General features: G+C 42.5%; 1 protein-coding gene across 1 annotated transcript in view; it reads right to left on the reverse strand.

Annotated features, from left to right (window-relative positions):
* epha8 (eph receptor A8) overlaps positions 1–27305 on the reverse strand; it is a 49011-nt gene that overhangs the window by 18918 nt on the left and 2788 nt on the right. The window contains exons 3-7 of the mRNA XM_076096923.1: positions 26666–26815; positions 23199–23514; positions 903–1058; positions 539–718; positions 299–469 (exon numbers count right to left, since the gene is read on the reverse strand). Coding sequence (XP_075953038.1) covers positions 299–469; positions 539–718; positions 903–1058; positions 23199–23514; positions 26666–26815 — 973 coding nt within the window. The remainder of the gene's footprint in view (positions 1–298; positions 470–538; positions 719–902; positions 1059–23198; positions 23515–26665; positions 26816–27305) is intronic.

Genomic DNA, 27305 nt, shown 5'->3' on the forward strand with positions numbered 1-27305 from the left:
CAGACTGGAACAAATAGTAAACAGAGTGCCCTACTGATCAGTAAACACAATATGAAACTCATCAATATAAGACAAAATGTCAACAATAAGTCAAGACAAAGCTATGTGATCACAATATGCAACAGCGACATTAATTCAGCACCCCCGTCAATGGACAGCGACAAATTTACTGATCAGGAGGGCACTCCGTTTCCTATTTGTCGCTGTCCATTGATGCAGGGTGCTGAATTAATGTTACCAGTGTGTGCCATGAGCCAAAGCCTCCGAGATGAGAAACTGTCACTGTTCCGAACCCTACCTGCCTGGTTCGTTGTGATGTTGACCAAGGCATAAGGTGACGGCTCGTTGCTCAGGTGGGTCACTGCGTTCATGGCGAGGAGACGGAAGGAGTAGTTGGTGTGAGCCACCAGGTTGAGCACCGTCACCCAGGGCTCCGTCAACCCGGTCTGGCGGGGAACGAATCGAACCGCTGCGGTGCCCAAGCGCTCCACCATCCCTCCGACGCTGGCACTCGCCCCTCCGCCTGCCTTCCCGCCACCGGCGCCTCCCGGGGAGGACGCGCAGTCCCCGCAGGGCCCCCCTTCCCCCGAGCATTTCTGACACAACACGCTGTACTTCAGGTCGCTGCGACCTCCGGTGTCCTGAGGGCGATCCCACTCTAAATTCACGGACGTCCCATTGACTGAGGAGATGACGTTTACCGGAGCAGATGGAGGGCCTGGAGAAAAGAAAGCGGGAGGTTTGAGTTCATTTACAGGTTGGATCAAAAAGAAATTAGTTGGATTTTTGAAGCGTAGATGCATTCGGCACATCATTCGGTAGTTGCTGTGTGTCTGTGGGTGTGTGCGCAGGTCTTCGCCGGTGGGATTAGGTGGTCTTGTGCACCGTGTGTTTGTGCTTACGGGAGCATGGAGCCGCTGGTGGGTCATCTGCCGCTCTGTAGTAGTTGGAGTCGCAGGGGCAGGAAAGGGCGGCTCTGGTCTCCGAGTGGCTGTGTTGAGGACATTTACCACACAGGCCATTGCCCGCCACCGGCTTATAGAATCCCATCTCACAGGCTGCAGAGAGAGAGAGGGAGAAAGAGAGAATAAATAGAGTAAATAAAGAGCTCTGCAAGGAAGGGCTCTGGACTCCCATAATCACTGAGGCCGTGATAAAATTGAGCGAGAGTGTGGCCAGAAAGGCGTCAATCACACCCCTATAGCAAGCTGTGCATACCAACTTTTTCAAAACTGTGTCATCTCCTCCAAAGCAATCATTTTAAGGACATAACCCCCCCATCCTCCAAATCTATGTATAATTACAGGCCTTGTAACCGTAGAGGCCGCGGAGCAGGGGAGATGAAAGTCGTATTTCTTTCTGCTCAGATTTGGGCTGAAAAGGCTCTGCACTGTTGATACTCCCAGTGAGACCCCCTTCAGAATCCAGACCGTGTTTCAACCTTATTCAGCTCCTCTGATACGTATTCACTTTTAACTCTGCACTGATTAATAATGGAGGGGCGCTCCGATAAATATATTCTCTTTCCAGGCGGTTAATAGGCTTCTGCCATGGTAAATGGGGCAGGGGGGTAAACCTCGCACACACTCAGAAAGGAGCAGCAGACGCCGGGCACGCTCGCGTTCGCTCTTCCTCGCAAGGTAATTTATGCTTCCCCAGAACGCAGAGTGTTAGTTTACAGATGCTGTGTCCTCCTAACCTTTCTCTTGTTAAAGTTCACAGAGGGCCATTTTAGGTGCTTGGATTTCAAAAGGTGCTGAAAGAACCATGAAATTGGATAACCAACAGGAGTGAAATTATAACAAAGCGAATCGTTAGAAATGTATTCTGGGCTACTGACTGAGACATTTCTGGATGCGTTTGAATAGGAATGAAACCTTCCTCGATGCTTGTACCCGAAAAGTACACATGCAAAAGTTCACCATGACTGAGCAGAGAAAACACACACACACACACACACACACAGGATGTGCTATTCAACCATGTGATTAGATCTCTGATGATATTCTGGGTAATGTGTTTAATTTGATAGGCTGAGTTTTTCACAGCTATTTTATTTCCACCTAATTATTCATTGTATTCTCTACTATACAACCTTGACTGTTATAGCAAAGCAAGCGACTACTACGGCAGTATTTCACCGATGTTTCTCACCGCCAGTAACTGCAGGCTGGGTGTGTTTCTAGGGGCCGAATTTAGTGATTAGGGAAGGAGTATTCAAAAGTGTGTCTGAAGTAAAACTATTAATAGGAAAACTATGAATGCAGGACTTTCTCTAAAGAAAGAGAGGTATTGTCATCACAATGCACTTAGAATGGACTCAATGTCTGTTCAAGGTCGAGCTTTCAATTCAAATATGATGCTGGATAGTTTTAATAAATAATTGATCTTAATTGTTATATTTTGTGAGTAAAATCTGAATCTGCAACATAACACACTAGAATGTGAAGTACACAGTAGGTAGTAGGCGAGTTGCATATTTTTTAAGTGCTTTGGTGGTCTTTTGTAAATTATTTTGGGGTACAATGAGTTAGAATAGTAACATAATTCAATACTTCTCATATCTCAAACATGATAATAAATTCTAGCTGGTAGGGGTCCTATTAGTTGGGGGCTCAGGTTACGTTTTCTCATACAGAAATGTATTTCTATGAGCATTTTTTGAGAAACACCGAGCCTTCTGCCCTTTCTGAGCATGCCTGTTTTGAACGGGCACTGCACTCTTTATGCATGATTACGATTTGAGAGACGTATATATATTGAAATAGAAATGAAGCGGGAGCAGAAAAACAATGTGGATGGATAAAACCCACAAGTTAAAAAGTCCAAAATTAAAATAAACCAAGCAAACAAGAATTCCCTTCCAGCTTTCAGAGGGCCTCTTTTCTTATTAGATGCTGTGGGGGAAAAGTGAGAAAGATTTTTCTAGTCTTCTGTGCAAATTCATAATAGCGACTGAAATATCATTCCTTGATATTAGTTTTATTTTGCATAAAGACAAGTGAGCGCTGGACCGCCTTCCCTATTTTTACATGGACAGGGCCATCATGGAAAAGCTGAATGTCTCAGCGTGATCCTTAACTATTTAAGAATTATTTAAAACATCCTAAACGGGTTGGCACCATTTTTTGTTTCACGCCTCACCTGACTTCCTGTGGTCAAACATGCCTGTACCAGCTTGTCTTTGTGGCGTGACATAAATAAAAGCCAAAACAAGCTTACAAATATAAAAAACATGAGGAAGACAAATAAACAAAGGACCTAGGCTGGTGTTTGTAGAGAGAGAGACATTTGGGGGGAGTGAGAACAGGTGATGAGGAGGTCAGGTGACTGCAGGGTTAATGAGGGACAGGTGAAACGAATCAGTACGGGGACAGGCAATCAAAAGTAGCGGGAAAAATACACAAAGGCAGGAAGTGGAAGCGATATAAAACCAGAAGAGAGGTGAGGAAACATGAACCAATTGAATGAAAAGCAAAGAAAAACATGTGAGGCGCGGTTATCAGACTGACAAGAGTGACTATTATCCTTTCAACCCAACAGTTTGTATTTGAAATCGTACTTCCAGATGTTTCAGATTCTGGTAAATGTTGTTTTCTACCCCAGTGATGTCTGAACATAGTTCAAATCAGATTGACTTCTACTTTTAAATTCAGTGTTCGCACAAAATCAACAGTTTTTTTCTTTTGGCTGCGTTAAGTGATTACAAATGAGCACAACGGAAAACCTCAGTGGTGGAGAGTGTGGAGTTATCTCCCTGTTTTTCACTTCCACTTGTAGATTGTTTAACTCTCAAGTAACTCCCAATAAGAAAATTGTTAATTAAAAATCTGCTGTGAAAAAAAAAAAGGGATTTGATGCCGATTATTTTGACATGTCTGGAGGGCATCTTAAAATGGCCCTTTTTTCTTCTTCTTCTCTTCATAATGCTGGATTAATATTCAGTATTTCATCTGGCTATCTACAGTTCCACATGCTAAAGCTTTTGGTATCTGCTACTGCCAAACGAAGTGTGAAATAAGTGTGAGTGTCTAAATCTGTAAGCGACATTAAGTACCAGGATATTGAGCCTTTAATTGATTTGCATTACATTTCCACCGGCGCTCTCCTCTGTCTCTGTCGGGGCCCCAACTAACAGGAGCCAGAAGCTATTATATGTTCGCAATATTTATCCCGGACTGTTTTCTCTCTCCCTCCCTCTTTATCCCGTTAATCCCTCCACCCCTTGATGTTTTTTTTTCGTGAAGCCCCTGAGTTGAGAAGCCGGTCACGATAAACATCGGAGCTGCTCGTTCATCAAGGGGAGAGGCAGGCGAAGCGCTTTTGAAGCCTCTGACAGATTCACCGGGAGTTCTGCACACACACACGTGTACACACACACACACAAGGGTTATGATAATGCATGCGCCGCGTGTAACCGCACGCACGCAACATGAATTTATCAGCACGCAGGTGAATATTCAAAGGCAAGGGGGGGAAGGCGGTCTCTGTCGAGACCAGCAGTGATAACCTTTCACTTCACTTCTGATGCTCGTTCGGTGCTCTGAATGGAGGGAAATATTAAGATATGATTTCAAATGAATCATCATCATCATCAGTAGAAGACGAGTAAAGAGGCCGACACCTGCAAGAAGCAAGGAGAGCAATGGGAAGCGTGGCAGCTAATGGATTCTGGCCGGTGACCTTACAAGCTAAAGCTTTAGACGAAGGTCTGTATTCATGTTATATATTTTATAATATGTCCTTTTAAAGCAATGTCGACACATCACATCGTTATTGGAGACCTAAATTAAAGGACAGATGAGCAGGCTCTGCTTACATGAGAGGGAATCTGTCAGATTGCTTAATGGCACAAAACAGGAAGTGAGCCCTTTTCTTTCCTGCACAAAGTGAGCCGAAGCCCAGAATGTGTCTATCAATGGCTTGGATTATCACATTGACTCTGTTAGATCTCACCTACAGTGCAGCAACATGCTCATGATCTCATGGGAAAGCGTATAAAGAGCGCTCTTAAAAGCGCATTTCCCGTTGTGATGTCTCGGCATTTTTTGTACTTTCCGCGCGTCATTGAATGCCCCGTTCTCATTCCGAACTCGACACATACGAACGCAGTTTTAAACACAAGTTCACGTTGTGACTTCAAACAAAACTACTTGGTTATGTTCAGGAAAAGATCATTGAGTTAAAAATAGGTACAATTATTTTTATTTACTGAGTTCCATACATGAGTTGAGTAATCAAACACAACCAAACTACTTGGTTGAGTTTTAAGCACCAAACCACTTTCTCATGTTGAGGGAAAAGATCAAGGTTTTGGTTAAAATAAGTATCTTTGTTACGTAAAGGAAGTTACCTGGTCAATGTAAATAAGTCAGGGGTTGACTTTTGGTTTGGAGCAGGACAGGAACCTCTGTCTCCTGGGTGAACGTCCTGTGTTTGGTTGACCCATCCATCCTCATTACATGGACTTAGCTGCTCTTTATACGAAGTTGACTGACTTCCACAGCACTTGCTTTGAGCGTCTATTATAGCTACGGCGTGAAACGCCACACATGATTTCTTGCTGTGTTTATTCATACAAGCAACGTATGGCAACACTATCATATAAATCACTTTTTACACACTCCAAACACAACCATAGACTACTAATATAAGCATCTAGAAAATGTGGCAGAAAAGCATGAAATCCTGGGCATAAATCGCCGTTATGTGTACGGCAAATCAATATTTGCACCACGATGCTAGCGGCTACCTATCATTGCAATGCATTTTTTAGATTTAGCACTCGTCGCCGAACGCATAAATACCTTCGGTTTTTCTCTCCGTGGAAGCAGTACAAAGCTGTGAGCGGAGAACAGTAAGATGGCACTGCCCTTCCCCGAAAAAAATCGTGGGTTATTGGTCACGTTTTATGAAAAATGTGTACAATAAAGTCGCAGATTATACGGTCCAAAGCCGGAATCATTGTTGGCAACTGCATCCTGTTTACTTCCGAGCTGTTTCCAGAATAAGAGCGGTCAATCCAGCATGGGCGAGCGGTCAGACTTCTGGCTAGCGGTCAGACGGAAATTTACGCTAGGGGAGACGCGGCACTTCTTGCAACTTTACTGGCTGAAACTTCTGTCAATCAACACCAAATTCGACACACGCCTTCCTGACACTCTGACGCGTCGAAGGCGGGCTCATTGACTGAAATCGACGATGATAGGCTGAGCTACAGCCACATACACACATGAACTGAGAAAATCCTATAGATGACAGCCAGAAACAGGCTCTGATGATGTTAGGAATCTCAAAATGATTCCTAACATCTGTATTTGGATGTATTGAATAATATGAGTGATAAAAAAAGTGAAATATATAGTTATATAGTATATAAAAGTACAATGAAAGAGCTGCAACAGCTGGTTCGAAAATGATGACCTCGCGTGACCTCTCTGTACTAAAGCCTCTTATTCTTCACTTTATCCCAGCCAAACGTTATTCTACGACTACTGATCATACATACATAGGTTGTGCTATGATTTGGGAGAGTTTTAGGGAGCCAGCTGCATTATTTCAAAAACATAATATCAATGAAAGTGTTTTTTCTTCAGGTGAACCTGAATATTTTCAATTTGAGCTGTGTAATGTCTTCATTACTATATTAACCAGCAACATATACACAATATTACCCACTGAATAACCTCACAAGTGTTGTGATCTGATTATAGCATCAAAAATTATTAAAATAGACCTTGTAGTTACAGAACTGTGGTCACTTTAGTATGGGTATGTCATTTTCGAGCAGAGGCCTACAAATAGGGCCCGAGCTTAAGAGGTTTTAAAGGGTCTTTGACAGCATCCAACAGATCAACACAAGAAATAAAAAAGAAATATTTTTCGTTGGTTTGCCCAGAACAGAATTTTCTTAATATCATTTAATATACTTCAGGGTAGATGTTTCAATTTACTGGACAATCATTTTGATAAAACTGATGAGCAGAGGACTTTTCAGACGAGTGATGTAGAAATAGATAAAGTCGCACTGGTTGACGGAAAGTGTTTACAGAATCTGTAAGTTGGTAAACGGGCGCGTCTTTCCGTGTGTGTTCACGTGTGGCCGTTGGCGTGTTTCCCCGGCGTGTCAGCACCTGTCAATGTAGTGCGCTCGCTACAGGAGAATTTACATTACAATGAATGTTAATAGCCGTGTGTGCCGTTGTGTGCTGACCTTGATTTATTCCCTGTATAAGTGAGTAAATAAATACATTGGAAAAAAAAAAAGGGGGGTGGGGGGGGGCACATCATCGTCCCACGCGTGAGGATACTGAGTGCAAGCTGGGTGCGGCTGGTGAAAGCTCCCATTCGGTGCTGGCTATGAGCCTGCTCCGCTTCAAGTACATCTAGAAATCCCCAATAAAAATAACAGTAAAATATTAATATTAAAAGCAACAAACAAAAACAATCTTTTATGGGGTTGTGGTTGTTGAAAGAGTCCCCTAAAAAGGTAAGAGACAGTAAAGTCAAAATAGTGGATGAAAGATATTTCACTAGTGGAAAAATTAAGGCTTACTGGCTGAAAGGCATTAGCATCTTGTGATGGTCGTGCGCCCATCAATTAGCCGCATTAGCTGTTTTGACTCCATTTGTTGTTTCCTAATGGCTCTCCAGTGGAGGTTGTTTGGTCCCTTTTTTCTTCTGCTTACCTCGAAGCTGACTTGTGAAAATTAAATCTCAACAAGTAAGTTTCCGCTCAGTTTAAAGCTCGGAAATCATACACGAAGTGCTAATCAGGAAGTTTCTTCCTTTTCTTTTAAAAGTTAAGACCGCTCAAAGCTGCAGTTTGATTTCATATCAAATAAAACAATCATATTTGCTCAGTCTGTCACTATATGCTGACAGTAGTACACGAGACAGATAATCTGTGAAGGAATCAGGTTCTTTTGCCTTATTTTCGTGCTCCTAATGGCATTAGTAAGTTCCACCATGCCCAAAGATAAACAGCCAATCACAGCTTAGGAGGCTCTAGCAGTTGTCCATCACTGCTCACAGAGCAGAGAACCATGGCCTCAGATTTGGAGGCCATGGTTCTCTGCCGGAAACCGGTGGATTGCTCCCTCCAGGTGGGGACGGAGTGCCTACCTCAAGCGAAGGAGTTCAAGTATCTCGGGGTCTTGTTCACGAGTGAGGGTAAGATGGAGCGGGAGATCGACAGGCGGATCGGTGCGGCTGCAGCAGTAAAGCAGGCGCTGCACCGGACCGTCTTGGTGAAGAGGGAGCTGAGCCGGAAGGCAAAGCTCTCAATTTACCACTAGGTCTACGTTCCTACCCTCACCTATGGTCACGAACTCTGGGTCGTGACCGAAAGGACAAGGTCGCGGCTACAAGCGGCCGAAATGAGCTTCCTCCGTAGGGTGGCCGGGCTCAGCCTTAGAGATAGGGTAAGGAGCTCGGTCATCAGGAGGGAGCTTGGAGTCGAGCCGCTACTCCTTCGCGTCGAAAGGAGTCAGCTGAGGTGGTTCGGGCATCTAATTAGGATGCCTCCTGGACGCCTCCCACTGGAGGTTTTCCAGGCACGTCCAACTGGGAAGAGACCCCGGGGAAGACCCAGAACACGCTGGAGAGATTACATCTCCCAGCTGGCCTGGGAACGCCTCGGGATCCCCCAGAATGAGCTGGAACATGTTGCTGGTGAGAGGGAAGTCTGGGTCAGCCTGCTTGGCCTGTTGCCACCGCGACCCGACCCCGGATAAGCGGTGGAAAATGGATGGATGGATGGATGCTCACAGAGCTCTGAAATCAGATCTAACTGTCAAACTAATAAGATTCTTTCATTAAATTACCTATTTCTTGCCTCAAATGTTTTCAGAAACATTTTCGGTGGATTGTTTAAGCTGTAAAATTATTAAGTTTGCTGCGGCTGGTGGGCGGTTTTGGCTTGACTGTTACTTACTTTTTATTTAACTTGCCAACTGTAGCTTGTAGTCAGAGAAAAGTCCAAACAGTTTCCAGATCAAGTTAAGAGTCTAAAAAATGGGATCAAGCACGAGTCAAGATGGAGTCAAAAAAACAAAACAATGTCCAATAAAGAGACAGTTGTCTGACTGTTGTTTATAGTTGAGAGTCAGCTGTGATTAAACTTCAAGCACACGGTTCGGTATTAATGTTTAGACATGTGTAAAATGTGATGTTAATGGCTAAAATTTTGTTTGCGATGTCATTTTTGTACATATTAGAACTTTTAGAAATATTGTTCCATATCGCAATTACTACTACAGCAGCACTAAAGTAAAATATCAGCCATGAGCTACCATTAGCTGCAATGATAAACTCCACCCATGGGTTTCGTCCCCAAGCTGTGGACAGTTTCATTTTTATTTTCAACATATTGTCAACAATGATAGGTTTTCTGAAATTCACTTTGCTTTCTGTGTCTTGATTTGATTTTAATGTGGCATGAAAAACTCATGTCACATTAAAAAACAACCATTTTATAAAGACAAATAGCTAAATAATTTGTAATTCGTTTTTTTTTTTTATTGTGAAACTTTGAATGCATACATTAAAACGGAATACGTTAATAATGTGTATTGTTTTTTGACTATATTTCTTTGTCTGTTTTGTTTTTATTCAGCCCCGTTAAATCTTTCATACTGAAACAGATTGTGGTCACAGTCAATTAAAACACTGTTGGTTTAATGAGGTGCAGATTAGTCCAGGGTGGACATAAATCCCAGGGATAGTGGCTCTGAAATGATTGTGCAGAAGAGTCCATGTAATATTGTTTTATTTCATTTTGGCCTGACAGTAAAGCAGCCAGTAGCACTGGGCAGGAAAGGCAAAAAAAAACAACAACAATACTAGGTGAGACCAGTGGCAAAGTACGAGATAATAGAAATATGTCTTGAGACAGGACTCAAGATCAGACTTGAGAACCACAGCCTTGCATGTCAAACACAATATAGACAATATCTGATGTCCTTTGTCTGTCCATGGAGGCTGTTTCAGCTACAGTATGAAACCAATTCTTCCTGGAAAAACCTACTAAACTGGGTTTCAGGACAGCAAGTGGCACAAATGTTCCTTTAAACGTATCCGTCAACAAGAGCAGATCTAAAAATGATCCGTGTGCTTCGGGAACAAGTCCTGATGTCCTGGACCTCGCTCGGTGTCGACTTCGTAAAGATTCAAGCGCGCTCCGAAATCCGGTGACAAAGTGAGCCGACGGCTCCTCGTCTGGTTCCCTGGGGAGCGCCGTGAAGCCACTAACGAGCCGCCGGAGCTGTCTGAGTACATCTAGGTACATCTAGGTGCGTGGTGATCGATGACCTTGGGGGTAGAATGGATGGGACTGGTTAAGGATCCTTTAAGGAGGATAGATAGATATGTGGCTTCAGCCTGTTTGTGTTGGGCTCAGAGGACAACACAGACAGTCACTGCAATCATTATTAGGGGGAAAAGAACATTCAGGCTGCAACTGAAACTGAAAAGAAATCACCTGGAGAAAAATGGCAAACTCTGAACTGTTCGAGTGAAACAGCATTTGTTTGTTTCCCCTGGCGATAAGATCACAGCATATGTTAAAACCATCTATCATATAATGATCTGACCTTATTGTGAGAATCTGTGTGAACAGAGAGAGAGAGAGACAGACCGGTAATATCTCAGTATTTCTATATGCAAAGTCTGACTGCTTATAGTCAAATGTTGTTGTTAAAGTTAATGTTCAATGAAGGGTCATGGAGGTGTAAAATAAATGCCTGCGAGTAACTGTCGCTTACATTTACAAGATAAGAACAGACAGCGTTTGTTGGCAAGCGTGTTGAAGAATAAGCACTCCAACATTTAGCAACTGAAGAATGTTGAGATTTGCAGGGAGTTTTTAAAGCGCTCATCGTGCTAAAGTTACAGCTAAACTTTAGCATAAGATAAGACGCAGCACAAGATATGTGACCAAACTAGAAGACAAGAAGGAAACGTTAGCTAAATTACGTTTCAGTTCAAAGTCTGGGGCTAGTTCTTGTGTTGAGTCACTGCTGCCTGGCTGTTGGTGTCAGCCAACAATAGAATGGTGACAGCCATCTACGAGATGCTTTAGCGCCTTTTAGCTAATGCTGTAGTTTTACTGCCTGGAAGGGTGTTCTTTTTTTGTTCAGTGTCTCCAATCTCAACCTTGTTTCCAGCAGTTTTCAGCAGAAGGTCAAGAAGCTCAATGTATGCTACCGGCCCGACACCAAATGACAGACAAAGCTAGCAGCTAGCTAGCTGTGAACATACTGTGGTGAGGCATTTAGCAGCTAAAGAGCCAGATGTTTATGTCAGGAGTGGAAGGAGAGTTCAGGTTGGACTAATATTTATCAGGTGGACTGACACACGACTCCGAAGGAAAGTTCATCTGGTGTCTGCTAGATGTATACAGTATAGATGTATACAGTATATAAGCAAGTGTCTTGGCTCTTACACTAGAGCCATATCAACTATTATGTCAAAGGTGCGTTTATATTTTGCACTACCTCCAAGTGGCCCAAAAATAAATCAATGAATGCAACTTTAATGCGTATAAGTGTAAAATGTAATGCTTTGTGGCCCAACAAACATAAGGTTTAAAATTCTCCATTTTGGTTATTTATATTTTGAGAATTAATGAGTTCACATCTGTATGCTGTTGTAGAAAAAACAAAAACATGCAATTTCATTTTGAATTTGCCAGTTATGGAATGTACTTTTCTATGTACACAGTACATGTGAATGAGTTTAATTTTGTATTTGTGTGTAAATCATAATGAACTCATGGTTCAGATACTTCCAACTGATTGCTCTCGAGCTGTCAGAGGTTCCGTCTGCCTGAAGAACGCTGACAAATAACACGTATGGCGTCAATATCTCTGGTCCATATGCGTTCCTCGCCTCCCTGTTGGCCTCCCTGCTGGGTTCAAATCAATTCCATCAATGAAGCCATCACAAAGGAAACATTACTGCAGTGTTTTCCCTGTGAAAAACGCCTGGTAATTACAAATCAAACGAGACAAATACATCCCGGGTAATGAGCGTTAAACGGATGTTAATTATCCGATTGAACGGCTGTCACCATTAAACTGTGTCTGATGGAGGGAGAAGGGGGGGTCGAGGGGAAGGGTATAGCTCAAAAAACGACGGGCACTCTGAAAGGCGCATTAGCGGCAGATTGAGGAGATCAGACGGTGTGAAGCGCGTGTGTCGGAAATGGAAGCGAGAGGGGAAAGGCGTGGGGAGAGGAGGCGGCGGCTGGGGGGGGGGTTTGGTGTTTAGCGAGGGAGGCTAAACTTTTCCCTTTTTTTATCCGACACAAGCGATTGCTGCGGTGCATCGGAGGGGAAATTAATCAACTGTTGTTTTTTTTGATTATTTATATATTTGAAAAGGACAAAGTGTGCGGGGGGGGGGGGGGAGAGGTGCTCAGAGCCAGGAGTCACGCTGCGCTAATATGGTCACAGCCGGGTCTCCAGTCACAACATATCTGTCTCAGAAGGATGAAAAAAAAAATGAAAAGAAACATACTTAACATTCAAAACAAGGTGCAAGTCCTCTCGGATTCATCAAGCAGCTCACATAACGAGGTGGGAGTCCACATACGGATTAGGAAGTACAGACAGAGCAACTTTAGAACTCAGATCCAGACAAGTACAGACAAAAAAAAAAGCTCAATCTGAGCTGTTCAACAACACCCGGAATGGTCTGATTAACCTGTGATATCTGTAATGTAATGAAAAGTTTTTCACTGCTCTGGGATTTTAGTTTGTTTATTGAGGTCATGAGGATGAAGGACTTCTCCATCACCGTTAGGAGGATAATATCTCACCACAAACTAATGTGGGGATTTTTATTTTCTCATAGATTTCTATATGATCAGACTTCTTTTTGCATCCAGAGGAGTCGCCCCCTGATGGTCAGTAGAGAGAATGCACGTTTTAAGACTCTTCAACGTTTGCTTCATTCGGCAGAACTGGAGGTTAGCAGGTCATTCCAACCCAGCATGCAAAAAAACAAAGTGTAGCGTTTCCAAGATGAAGCGTTTGACTTATTATAACTGACATCACTGCATTAGAGCATACTCTGGACAAATTATATCAAATGAACTTTCAGTCTTTCTATAGTCTTAGTTTGATGTATCCAAGGAATCAACTGACATTGATGGAAGAGTGAAATTCAGTCTCCCTACTGACGATGTCGCCACTGCTTCCCCCTTTTTTTTAAATGCCAACATCACTACAATTCATCACACACACACACACACACACACACACACACACATATACATTCAACCATCCACATCCATACAAACTGCGTTCCCGTCAGTGGAGGCCTGGAAGAGGGAGAAGTAAATGACAGCGCCCCGTGCGCACATCAGTTTAACTCGACAAGAAGTCGGGGCAGGAAATCATTTGAAGAAGTCCCACAGTCCCCTCAGACGGAGGCTGCCAGCTTCCCAGTGATCCGCTATCATGTTGCCTGTCTCTTTACTGTCAGCGTTAATAGCTCCTAGACACCGGACTGGGACACGGGTGGCTACTGCGGGACCAAGGGTGGCACACACTCAATCAATAGTTTGCCCAGCGGCTCTCTTGGGCCCGCCCGTGTGCGCTTTTTTTTACTCCTGAATTAAGCATTTGTATGGGGCTGAACATAAGAGGATTTGTTTGCGTGTGTCTTTGTGTGGCTGGTAACGTGGGTGTGCAAGCGCACACGTGTATGTGTGTGTCAGCAGAGTTGCTTTGTGTACCGACGTGTAGCCCTTTGCACCTGCTGTGGAGATAGGGCCTCGGCCAATCACAACAAAGATTGGGGGGAAGTTTGAGTGACACAACAGTGCTGTGTCTGGCTGAGATATGATTCATTCTGTTATCGCTCGCTCTCCCTTGCGCTCACACACACACTCACACAGTCACACTCCCTTCCCGGTCTCCTCTCCTACGCACCTCTCTTTGCTTCCCTCCCTCCCTCCTTTCTTCTTCTCTCTCCCTTCCTCCTTTCTTCTCCTCTCCCCCTTCCTCCTCTCATCTATTCTTTCCCTCTCCTGCTCTCCTGACCAATCAAAACCCCTCGGCCATCCACCAATGAGGACCATCCAGACACACAAAAAGACTAATTAGTCTTGGCACAGCAACAATAAATCCCACCGTGCTGCCGCTCACACACACACACACTCAGACAGATGCACACCGCTTACACGTTTAATGACGGTCACACATTTGGACACACACACATTTGCGCATTAACGCACACGTTTCACAACGCATAGCTTGAGGCCGCGGCAGCTAGCTGTTATTTTCGTGTTTTGTAAAGTTTTTTGTTTGCCATCCGACGATGGTTGACATCGCTCCGCGGACGATAACCGCGCTATGTGTGTTTGTGTCTGCGCAGTGCGAACAGGACAACCTCCCAGTGAAGTGGAATACCCTAATTAGGCTTATTGAGACGTCTCCATTACCCACTTGTTGTGCCCTGCCGCTCACTGCGCTGTATTTGTGTGATGCACAATTCCAGCTCATTAAAAAAACGTGGGTCGTATTTTTTCGTAGTCCTGGCCATCATTTGTGTCGCTTATGATTACGCTGTTTTGGACAAAACGATTGCTGAGATCTGGGAACATGACAACATCGCTTGAACGCAGTCAGACAGGGGGAAGTTCCATTGGAGAAATGTCTTGATTTAAGTCAGCAGCTGCGTAGAACCTAACCTTGCTTTTTACCATTCTCCCGTTTCTATTTTTACTGAATAGCTATCTACGAAGGGAGATGACGCCCCCTTTTTTATAGTTCCGCCAACAAAGCTCTGATTGGTCAAATGTCTCTCCAACCAGCTCGAAGTAGCTGCCATTTGGGCACAAACCCAGACTTGAACAAACACTTGAGCTGATCTCATTCCCAGGGTGTCAAATCCCGACTTTTTTGTCATCCTCTGCGTCCCATAGGGATGGGTCAAACAAACACATGACTTTCACCCAGGAGACTGCTGTTCGTGTCTCTTGAGAAAAAAGCTCAAAGTCTCATTTTAAGTTACGCAAGTACGTCAGGATGTAGGCTACACATCTGAAGTTACTTAACAAACCACAAACTTTTATTAAACCTCACCATGTAGTTTTGTTGCCTAAACCTAAGTCACGCAGAGCGGTGGGCCTACCTACCCAGTCTGTTAAAAAGTGATAATTATTCAATTTTACAGTTTGCTTGTATTTCATAATGTATATTTTGTCTGATCTCCTGGAAAAAAAACATAATTAACGGTCCATGTGTTTTATTTCCCAGCCAAATGTCTCTCTAGTGAGGTACAGGCATTCCCAAATGTCCAGTGTTCTCAACAACAAAAATGCTGGCCAAAAAAAAAACCATTTCCATTTCAGAGAAAAAAATCACCACTTTACTCAGAGTTCAAATGACGTAGATACAAATATCCAGTGAAATGGGCGAGGACTCAAATTCGAGTGCATGCGAGTTTGTGTCACTTTCAGTGTAAAGTCAGTAAGTGTGTGTGTGTGTGTGTGAGAGTGTGTGTGCAATCACACCAGGCAGCCTCCCACCCCGAGGCTGTGAGCGTGGGTGTGTTTCTGGAGCCTCTGTGTCATTTGCCTGCAAACAGTAACAATGTTGTTGATCAGCAGTTGTTTACAAACCGCCAGGAGGACGGAACTAATTTGATCACTTCGTATTCCCCCGTCTCCCCCTCCCGGGAGACCGCCTCAATTTGAGCTCCTTATACGTTCTCGATAGCAGGCCGGCACAAGTTGATTCTGACAGCAATTATGAATATCGTGTTCCACTCAAGTGGTTGTGAGCCGGGGAATAATGAAGTTCTCACCATCATCTGTTCCCCCAAATCACTTAACTGCATCTTCATTAGGAACTTTGCAGCCCTGAGGAAGTCAGAGTGGGTTTCGCATGAAAGACGTAGCGCTCAGCTCATGCTGGAGAATTAGATTTATTAGCTTAATTTCCGCCTTAAACTGCGTAACTGAGATGACATGTATTATATATACAGCTGTCTGAACAGGGTGGTTCAGGTAGGTTTACATTGTTAAAGCGGAAACTAATATTTGTTCCATTGAAATCAATGTTGATTGATAGTGGACGTCGTCTACCACCTGCCTTTAACTCCTAAAGTGTTTAACTACTTTCACTACTATTGTAACGTTTTATACAGTCTGGTTAACGTTGTGAATTGAAGCAAAACAACTAGTTTAGGTTCAGGCAAAGCGTGTGGTATGGGTTAAAATAAGTACGTTTATTATGTTACTCAAGTTACGTTAGTTAGTTAAGTACGTTACGTAACTTACGTCAACATTGACCTTTGGCTGCACACGAGACGTGGTCAATAATTGAGGATTGAAATGTTTTCAAAAAAGTTATGTTGAATTGATTAATTCACTTTTCAGCAGTGGTGTTTTGGATGTATATTGAACAGTTGCTGTTGCTGTTTTCAAGAAGTAAACTAATTATTTTTTAAGGGTTTAAAGTAATTGTATTCAGTGTTTGATAAATATATATATGTATAAATATGTACATAGCACCATACAGTAGATAATAAAGCCATTATTAACCCCTTCTTCCACAGCTGACTGTCAGATGTTTTCACCTGTTTAGACCTTAGGGACCCCGGGACAATGAGGATACTTCACCCTGTCACAAACGGCCATCACAGCTCTGCCTCTGGAGTTTTAATGACCAGTGTGTGTGTGTGTGTACGTCATCATATGTTTGAAGTAGGAGTACCAAAAGTGAGGAGCAGTGACAGCAGGGAGGAGGAGGGAGGAGGTGCTGACAGGCCAGAGAAAGGACAAAGCTCTGTGATGAAATATAAATATATAAGACAGGAATATTAAATCCTCCTTGTCGCCTGCCGCTGTCTTCCTCTGATATTTCTCCAAGGTGCCACGTTGACAGATAACGATCACATTATGTGTCGGGAGTGTCGCACCTTCTTCTCGTCTGACGCCTCACCTCTCTCGTTTGACTTGTGTTTCATAATCTCCGTCTCTGTTGTTTTTATTCTTTTCTTTTCTCTCCTCAGCGCTCCCTTTATTCACGCCGTTTTCCTTTCTTTTCTTTCTGTGTCCCATCCCTTTCCTGCACTGTTCAAGCCTCGCTCTGACTGAGCGGGAGGAGAGTTTGCTTGCAGGAGAGTCAAAAAGGCCTCTGAGCAATTTCTGCAAACCATCAAGTGACTGGAGGAGCCAATAATTCCCGTCTGCTTAAGGGGGAGGAGTGGCGAGTTACAAGGACCTGCCAGGATGGCACACATGGATGCACGCGCAAACATTTCGCAACCCAGAAAAGCCAGGGTTAGGTTACAAAACCACTTGGTTAGAGTTAGAAAAAAGATCATTGTTTGTCTTCTACTAATAACGAAACAACCGCACCGGTGCTTCCTTTCAACACTCATCACTGCAGCCTGTACTCTGTAGTCAACTGGCCATCACTCCACACCCTCAGATTAATCCACTGGTATCAGTTCATCTGTAAAACGACCATTGGTAAAACCCCCACATGTCTCCACTCTCTACTCATCATCTCCAACAGTAACCGCAATTTACGCTCGAGCTATTTCATCAACATGGTCATTTCAAAAGTCCGTACCGTTCCAGTCTGCTGCTCCAAGCCACTAGAATGAGTTGTAAAATAAGCTAAATCAACAAAACTAGAGTGAATTAAAAACCACCGCCCCTAGCGAACTTGCTTGCGTGACGTTACATAACAAGCGTAACAATTTTAAGTAAAACAACAGGAGGTAACAAGCGTGAAGTCATTGTTTACTCCGGGTAATAAACAGTGGTCTCCTGGGTGAAAGTCCTGTTTTTGTTTGACCCCTCCCAACCACCACTTAACGCTTGACATACTCGTCACTACACTACGTAACTTTTGATAACGCTCGCTCGATATACTACGTGACTTGCTCTGATTGCAAAAACGTCCTCATTCAACGTATCCCATGGTTTGCAGAAACGTACAATGACAACATTCTTTATGTCAACGAACAGAATTTCCCTTCAGTCTGACATCAGCAGATTTAGGTCAGGATCTAAGAATGATGTTGCCATAAATGCTATGATTTATTTTGATCTTTTATCTTACATTAATCTTTCCAAGGAAATTATAATTACAATTTGCAAACAAATTTGTAGTTTTTGTTTTTCACATGTGAAAAGTTGACATTAATATTGAACATAACAGCTCACTGCATTGCACATCAATTTGATCATTATTAATCATTTTGCCTTTATTTGCCATTTCATGACATATGTCCATATTGGAAAAATAACCAGACTAATGTTGTGACCATTTCAGCTATACTCAGTGCTATCCAAAACATGGATTTAGAAGATACTACAGTCAGAATAGTACAGAGGGTGAATGAATGCTTTCAGATTCAAACGTTATCAAACACTGAAATAAGCTTTCTATTGTGCAATTGGCTCTTACTGACATACCAATTTCCCAAATCTCATTATTTGCACCAGTCATGATTTTATCTTTACAAAGGGATCAAACAAATCTGAAGGCCATAATAATCCATGATGATAAACATGTGGAACTGTCAAACAACAGCACTATGGGATAATCATACACGGTAAATTGAATTAAACTAGTTCAATCAAAGTCAGCCTTTCAGAATGACCAGTTTTATACCCAATGCAGCAATTAGCATACGGTATCAGCCTTACATTGTAATGCACGATCAATGGTGAATGAAATATATTAAGCAGAGACACTACAGGCAAAAACATGTTGCATGCACTGGTCAGTTTAGACATTTTGGCTATTTCGCTTCCACAACATGTCTTCTTTCAGACTATTGGGCAGAAAACATCCAAAGTACACATTTGAGTGTTATTTTTTACTTCTTTGTCTATTTGCATTTGTAGATTTGTCCTAAATTCACCAAACGTTACCAATAGATAATGCCACATTTGCATATTTAAACATAAAACTTTAGAAAACTTATAACACCAAAATGAATTGTCTTAATGTCAGTAATCAACTGAGGAAGTTTCATGGTGATATCTCGTATTTTTATTTTTTTTACTGTATTCACTTTATCCAGTGTTCTAGTAATTCCTCCAAATCAGCACATTATGTGAAAACACATTGTTTTTAAACTCTAGTCTATATTTGATGGTACGGCATGAAAATCATCTTGGGTTTGAAAAGTTTTCACTCAGCACTATAAAGCTTCAGTGAAGAGGTGATACAGAATATAGAAGTGATACTTTAGGACTTCAGGGGGACCATAAAGGGGGGCAGCGTACTTATTTTAGATGGAATAGTTCCAGTAAGTGTGCGCTCTTCCATCCTAGTAGCTGGATTGTGTTCTTTCCTACCAACTCAACCATAAACCGTGAAAGTACCAGGAGGCACGGTGCAGTTCACAGACTATGGAGGACAGGCTGTGGTCCATTGACCGAGCAGAGGAGTGAACTAACCCACATGTGTGAGTAGTACGCAGCTCCCTCTGTGTGTGTGTGTGTGTGTGTGTGTGTGTGTGTGTGTGTCAGGCTCGGGTGGGCCCGGCTGAGCTGAGTAGATGTGACCAGCCTAAGTGTGTGTGTCTCATATCAGTGTGTCCTCGATCGCTCTCACTGTATGGGGCACTTTAGCCCATTCTTCGCTGGCACCGGGAGGTACACACACACACACACACACACAGTACAGTACGCACCTGCACACATGTATGCACAACTACACACACACACACACACAGTGTTTTGATGTAAACTCAAGTGGACGAGGGGTCCAGTCAACCGCTCTCCCTCCCTTCTCTTTTTTTCTTCTTCTTTCTTTCACCGCCTCCCTCGCTGTGACACTTTCAACGGCATGTCACGCAACCCTGCACACGCACACACGTACACACACGCACGCACGCACACACACACACAGCATGTCGTGCTCTCAGCCGGAGACCTGCACCTTTGTCAGGGGAGCACCACTTAAGCACGCTCATATACACACACATATTCACGCACATTCATGATTTCTCTCTCTCTCTCTCTCTCTCTCTCTCTGTGTGCGCACACATACTTCGCCACTTAAGCCGTCTTCCTTTCACCATCTCGTGCCCCCGCCCCGCCCCTTCCTCTGCCGCGTCTGGTCTGGTCTCGTGTGTGCGTGACTGCGGCTGGCTTTGGCGAGGGCCGAATTAGCACGGCGACCCAGTTTTGGCGCCAGAGAGAGACGAGACATCAGTGGAGGAGATACTGAGGAGCTCTCTCTCCCTGTCTCTCTGTCTGCTCCGGAGTACTGGGGGGGGGGGGGATATCGGCCATCGGCTGAGGATTACACGATAACGCCAGTGATTTCTATTTCCGCTTTTATGCTTTTACACCCTAACGGTAAAAAAATAAATAAAAATACAGTGTGTTATATTCACAGATCCCCCTTGATGAAATCAGCAACGTTATAAACAGAACGTGATACCAGGTGATTTTTCTTTTTTTTTTTCTAATCTTCCAACCTTCTATTTTCTCGGCTTTATGGGATGTGTTTTGCATTTTCAGTGCCGATGCTAATTGGCTGCAACTAATTATAGAACGTCTACGAGTGGCCCTCTGAACTGGATGCACGCACACACACACACACACACACAAACAACACTTCCCACGCTTTTAAACACATTTCGACAAGGAGCTCTCGCTGTGTCGAACCAAAGAGGCCGCTGGCCTCAGATTGGTAAAACACAACAGAGATTTGTGTGAGAGACTGTGTGTGTGTGTGTGTAGGTGTAGGGAGGAGGAGGAGGAGGGGGGGGGCAACCGGTGTTGCGTGTCTCGTCCGGCTCGTTTGGCTGACAAACTCCTTTTAGCGTTTAATTATCCATCGCTCTGTGATTAATAGGTTTTAATCACTGTAACCCCTGGCAACCTGAAACGCGTGCAGGTCTTCCGCATGAGGTCAACCGATCAAAAAACCCCCGCAGAACATCAAAAAAGACAAAAAACAAACATGCAAAAAGAAAATCAAGAGTCTTTGCATCTGAAAGCTCTCACTTCTCATTCATCATCGGCGTCTGAACGAGAGCTTTCCTCAGTATTTACCTGCTGGAGAGAGAAAGCATTAAGACCTCGGAGAAAAAGAGCTTTTGACCAGTCCTTGAACTCTTCACAGGATCCACAGTCACAACTTCAAACAGACTTCTCCATTCACCGGGAAAAAAAAGCCTGTCGCTTCGAAAATCTTCTTTTTTTTTTTACATTCTAGAGACGTTTTCTCGATGCTTACGTGATTTTGTCGAGACGGTTGTTTTTTTTAAATAGAAGGTTTGATGGGAATTCATCTAACGAGCCAAAAGGATTTTTTCCTCCCCAGCATCCTCAGCAGAATCTGTCCATGAGTTTGGTTCCTTTGGTCAAAGAAAAAGACGGATTCATTGTTGCTCTTTTGCTCGGTAAGTGTTCACACCCCGAGGTGTAAATATGAAGTCATATTATAGGCCGACGGGTAACTCACTCACTGGACAGTCGTTTTATGTGACTCCGTGTTAAGGAGGTGTAAAGAATACCGCTCGTTATTAGGAGAAGCTCTCTGAACAGATACGGGGACATAAAGGAGTGTAATGGGCCCCATGAGCTATTACGGCCTGTTTTAGTGTTCTCATTTTCTATCATAGATACTTCAGCCTCCTCCTGTTATAAATACAAATCAAATCATGCTAGAGGGCCAATATAACTCTGACCTCTACTGTGACAGACCGTTAAGAGTAACGCAGCTTTTATTTACACTCCGTTTTTCACCGTTTTATTTTGTTACTTCTGGTTAAAGATGAGTTAAAATAAATTTGGACTATTTTGGATACATTTGGTGAAATATTGTCTCGGCAGCTTTAACTTAGAAAACAATTTAACGCAAAAGAATTGCAGCAAACAATAACAATTTCTGACATAATTCCAATACTGATGCACATACAGATATTTGTATGATATAAACAGATAGTAGAGATAGTAGCCTTGTGTTCACTACGCTCTACGGTGCAAGTTTAGTCTTCTGCAAATGAGATCAGGATGCTTGAATTTGTACTTTCTGATAAATACGTAAACAGGACATTATGCGCATAAATAAGACGAAGAGACACGTTACAACTGTTTAGCTGATTATGATTATGATTTGGGCCTCATTATGGTTATTATGTTGCAATATATATATATATATATATATATATATATATATAAATAAATATATATATATATATATGCATATATATGAATAAATATATATATACATATATATATATATAAATAAATATATATGCATAGATGTGCCTACGCCAAAACGAACCAACTCTGGTTTGGTTTGTATGTGGAGGAACGCAAAGAAGACTCGAATGTGTTATCGAACATGTGACTTAAGCTTGAATTTAAAAGCTAAACCACAATACTCAAGCCATGGAAGTGATATACATATATATATATAGATCTATATATAATATATATAGATATATATCTATATATATATAGATCTATATATGTATTACCCACAATGTGTTGGATTTTATAGTCAAACTAGTTTTATTAAATATTACGACCACCGCAGTTTTGGGACTGAGCCAGATTTTAAAAAAACTAATTTCCATTGTAAAAAATAAGTATATTTTTATGAATATAGATAAAAGTATATAGCAGCGTAATTTCATACTTTTTTTTTTCTGAGGCTTAATGTTTAGTTGTTTCATTTGCCAAGTTTATAACTCCAGTTTTTGCTGCTTATAAACATCCCACGATATTTGCTGCAGTGACATTATTGTGCGCATACAAACGTTAACAATTACTGAGAGAAGCAGCCTCTCTAATCATTCAAATAAATCAATAAAGAAAACATACTCGTACATTAATACAATATATGATTTTGACTGAAACATAGCCTGGAGTGACTGGGGGGGTTTGGGGTGTCCATGTTGGGTGCGAAAATAAAATTGTTATTCAGGTAACACTAAACAGATATTTCTGTTGGATCTCCGACATGCGCCTTTCTCTGAATTGAATGTTCAGCACAGCCCAAAAACTATAACTATAACTTAACAATAATTCATGACATGACACAGACCAAAAGGTCATTAAATTTAAAAAAAATTTAAAACACAGGAAAATTGGAGTGAACCCTAATCGAACCAAGCCCAGCGGGAAATTTGAAAAATGACAGCCCGGATCGGCCCGACTGGGTTCTGGGCAGAGAATCAAACACCCTGAGTCAACTCACCCACGCAGGAGTCTGTGTGTTCCTCGAATCCGGCGGAGCACACGCATCTTCCGATGGGCACCAGCCACTCGCCCTCCGCACTGCAGTACATCTTGGGCGTGTCCCTCTCCTCCGCGTGGTCCACACACTGACCCCTGACCTCCACCAGGGAGGACGAGTCGGCACCCGTCACCACATCGGTGAACACTGCCAGGTTGCGGCTCACGCCCACGCAGCGCTTGTAGTACACCCGCACGGAGGTGAGGGCAATGCAGGCGCCGATGTCCTGGAAGGCCAGGTAGAAGCCCCGTCTGCTGAGGGGGCCCACGCCTCGCACCTGGGGAAGGGAGGGTTTGAGGTCATCACGAGAGTGTTAACAATCTGTTTTCGACATTGACAGCAAATACTAAACAGGACATATGATTAGTGAGAGTGTGTGTGCAGTCTTTATATTAACAAGAAGGAAAAAAGGCATTAAAGTCCCTATTTGCTGCATGGTCTCCTGAAAGTTACGTTCCCGTACAACAAATCTGCTTGTCAATGTACGCTTGGAGGAAACGTACTTCCTCCTGGATTACGGTTGTTTTTGACGTATCACAAGAACGTTTCTAATCTCAGTCTGCGGTAGTCTGAGGTCAGGGTGGATGGTTTGGTCAAACAAACACAGCAATTTCTCTTATGAGACAGCTGTTCGTATCTCGCGTGAAATCGTTAAGATATTTAACGCCACGTATTAAGCTAAAGCGACGTAACAAACACTTAATCAAGCCAAACCAAGATCTTTTACGAAACCCGGTTTTCTTGCGTTTTTTGTTTTGTTTCAATTTAAAACGTTAACCCGGTGTTTAAAACTGCGATCGTAGTCTGGGAGGAAATACGTTTCCCTCGATATGTTATTGAAAATATAATTTAGGTCTATAGGAAGGTAATCTTTTTTTGTGATATTAACATACCTCCACAAATTCAATAGCGTGAACACACTCACAATATCTTGGCTCCTCCAGATTCCAGATATTTATGGGACATGAAATTGCGTTTGCACGCAATTAAGGGAAAATGGTTCGCGGTAGAAAAACTACACCCACAAAAAAAAAAATGTAAGGACCCTGAAACTATCTCAAACAAGTACTACAGGATTTAATGGTGCACTCCTGTGAAATTGTTGGCCTCAGGACGGACAAATTAAAAACAAAAAGCAGAACCAGAGATATCAGCTTTTTTATTTAATGCATTCTTCTTCCTTGTTAAAATCTGGCATCTGCATTACCCACAATGCAACTCAGCTGCCCACAGTTCAGTCAGAAATATCTAGTGTGTTACCCTGGTAGTTGATTGATAACTGATTAAATTAATAATCTGCTTCGTCAGGACTGTCTGGTTTGCTTAGATCTGCTCAACTGTGATTGGTCCACGGTAGTATTTGCCTTTTTCCAACCGAAGCGAACCTTCAACGCATGTGAGAAAAAAAGAAAATCTCTTATTTTTGGTATAACCCCATCACTTAGAATAATACGCTTTCAGGGCCATTAATTGACGCATTTTGTTGTGAAATACTGGATAGATATTATTTTTCTAACCTGTAAGAATTATTTCAATGTTCAGCGGTGTAACAGCTCACAACTCATAACAAGACAAAGCTTCATTTTGAGAGGTCGTTATGCAGAACAGGTTCCACTACCCTAAAGCACAAGGCAATATCACCATATAACTAAATCTACTCTCAGTCCTGTACACGGGAGACATATGAAACCTCTGTGTAATTTTGCCTCGCTTACTCGACAAACTTAGTTTAGAACGTATTCTCGGGGAAGTCTCATCCTCAACGCTCAAACAGTGGTTTCCCAACAAACGCAGGTGGAAGCAGTGTGAGCGCAGCCTTAATGTAATCTCTGGACTGGTGTTTGGTGTTGTGCTTTGGCAGCAGTCATTAATCATCTGCTTCGCCTCCAACAGCAGCCTGGAACCACGGATGTTTTTACATTTTTATACACTTGTTTTTCATCTCGTATCACAGTTGATTATCTTTTTAACACCTGGGAACTGATTGAAAATACTGTTTCATAAGTTTGTTATGGAAGCATATGAAAATATAAGGACAGCTCTTTCCGTAAATGATTCTCTCTATTTTCCCTCCACTCTTCTGTTTATTCCCACCACGGCTCTTTGTTCACCATTGTACACCATGTTATCGAGGGGAAATGAAGCTCCCTGAGCTAACGAGCTTGCTAACGGTCAGTTAGCAAGCTCGTTAGCTCTTCAGCTTAGCTTGGTTTAATGGCAAAGACATATTGGTACCGTGGACTCCTGTCTCATAACCGTTTGTAAACCATTCCTTATTTATGAAGCAGTTATTACTCCGACTGAGGAGGTTAAGTAAAAGTGAACGGTGTAACGAAGCTATTAAGCCACGTTACCTCCATTTTGGTCTCTCCGCTTCACCGTCCCCTCACAGGTCACAACTGTCTCAATTGCTATTCGTCTAAAGCAAAGTTCGCTCGTTCACCAAAGTTGGACTCCATGTGAAAAAATGGCAGAATGAAAGAAAGTACATTTAAATAAAGAATGTCAGACAAAGTAATTGTCAGCCTCAAAGATCTATATTAACTAAAATCATATTACATTTTAATTAATATAGTAGGAAGGTAAACTATATGAGAATATATATAGAATGTAAAATAAATGTTAAAAATCACCAGAGCACCAAATATAAATTGATCTGCAGCTAAAATTGGCCCAAAAATGCACTTTAGTCTCCTGTTTGAGTTAAGTTTGCTATAAAGCTACAGTCCCCAGCTGTTTTAGGAAATGACTGATAGTTTTCCAAAATGAAGCCTTTGTAGCTACTTTTAAATATTATCTGCTTCAGTCGGAAGCAATTAGCCTGGGCCTGAGCCACAGACAGTCGGGAGACGGACCGCCGTGTTGTTTTTGGTCTGTTCCTGAGATGTGTTGACTTTTATATTTGTTATATATTTGAGCTCAGGAATCATGAAAGATTAAAAAGTCAACGCAAAGCCCCTGTACCAACAAACCCCCAAACTAATTGTAGTCTTTGTGTTTCCTCTAGCTAACTCAGGATTAATGTGTCGCAAATGTAAAGTCGACGCTCAATGAATTATACCGCGTCTTTCAGATCCTCATCTTTGTAACGATGTAAGGTACCAATAAAGAGAAAAGCTCCACTGTTTGATATCAAATTTGAAGCTTTTATCAATATCAAAGTATTTCCCACGATACCGAACTGAGCCCTACTGTTTGTTTTCTTTTTACAGATCTGCAGAACTCAGCGCAAAACAGCCTGAGTGACGAGACTGGAAGAGGCTCTCCGGGGCTGTGGATGTTTCCAGCTCGCCTTCAACTCATGCGGAGGTGTGCGTGTTGAGAATTTGGAAAAAACGATTCAGAAAGTGAAATATATGTATGCTTCAAAGAGCCTGGACCGACATTGTACCTGTTGCATCAGTCAGTATCCGTGCTGTTGCTCATACCTCGGTGTTGAGTTTGAGTCTGCGGACTCCCAGGTCCACCCCCGTGAAGCTCTCGTCAGCAGCGATGGTGTCGATCTTGATGAACTGGTTCTCCCGTACGGCCGAGCCCACTGCTCTGTCAGACTCGTAGTAGTACAGGTTGAAGGTTTCCTGAGGAATAAACAAGGTAGCATGAGTACTGAGTGTGTAATGTAAAGTACACCTAACATGAAGACTAGTGTAAATGCAACCACGAGGCTTTAGATGGACTGAAAACACCTCTGGTGGTGGTGTAAACACAGTTCCCATACCGACACCAGTATCAGGAGTTGCCTCTGAACTAGTACTACACACCTGTGGTTAAACCCTCTCGTGCACCATTTCTCCCCTGATGATGCTACATTGTGAACAACTAATGTTCTTTTTTTTTTTTTAATCAATAATTTATTTCCTAATCATTTGAATTGTGTGTTTTTATGCAAAACACCACTATATCTTTTAAAAGTGAGCGGTATGTCAAAAGTCACAAAAGTACTTAAGTAGGAAATAATTTTCCTGACTGGTTACAGGCCACTGTGAGTGTCTGAATTGCGTAGGAGTTTAAACAGACTTCATCAGAGATTGTGATTTTGAAATGCTTACTATTTTACTTACTATTGGG

Source organism: Anarhichas minor, unplaced genomic scaffold (genome assembly GCF_050575085.1).
Source record: "Anarhichas minor isolate MPS153535 unplaced genomic scaffold, ASM5057508v1 ptg000023l, whole genome shotgun sequence".
In the NCBI taxonomy this organism is placed as follows: domain Eukaryota; kingdom Metazoa; phylum Chordata; class Actinopteri; order Perciformes; family Anarhichadidae; genus Anarhichas; species Anarhichas minor.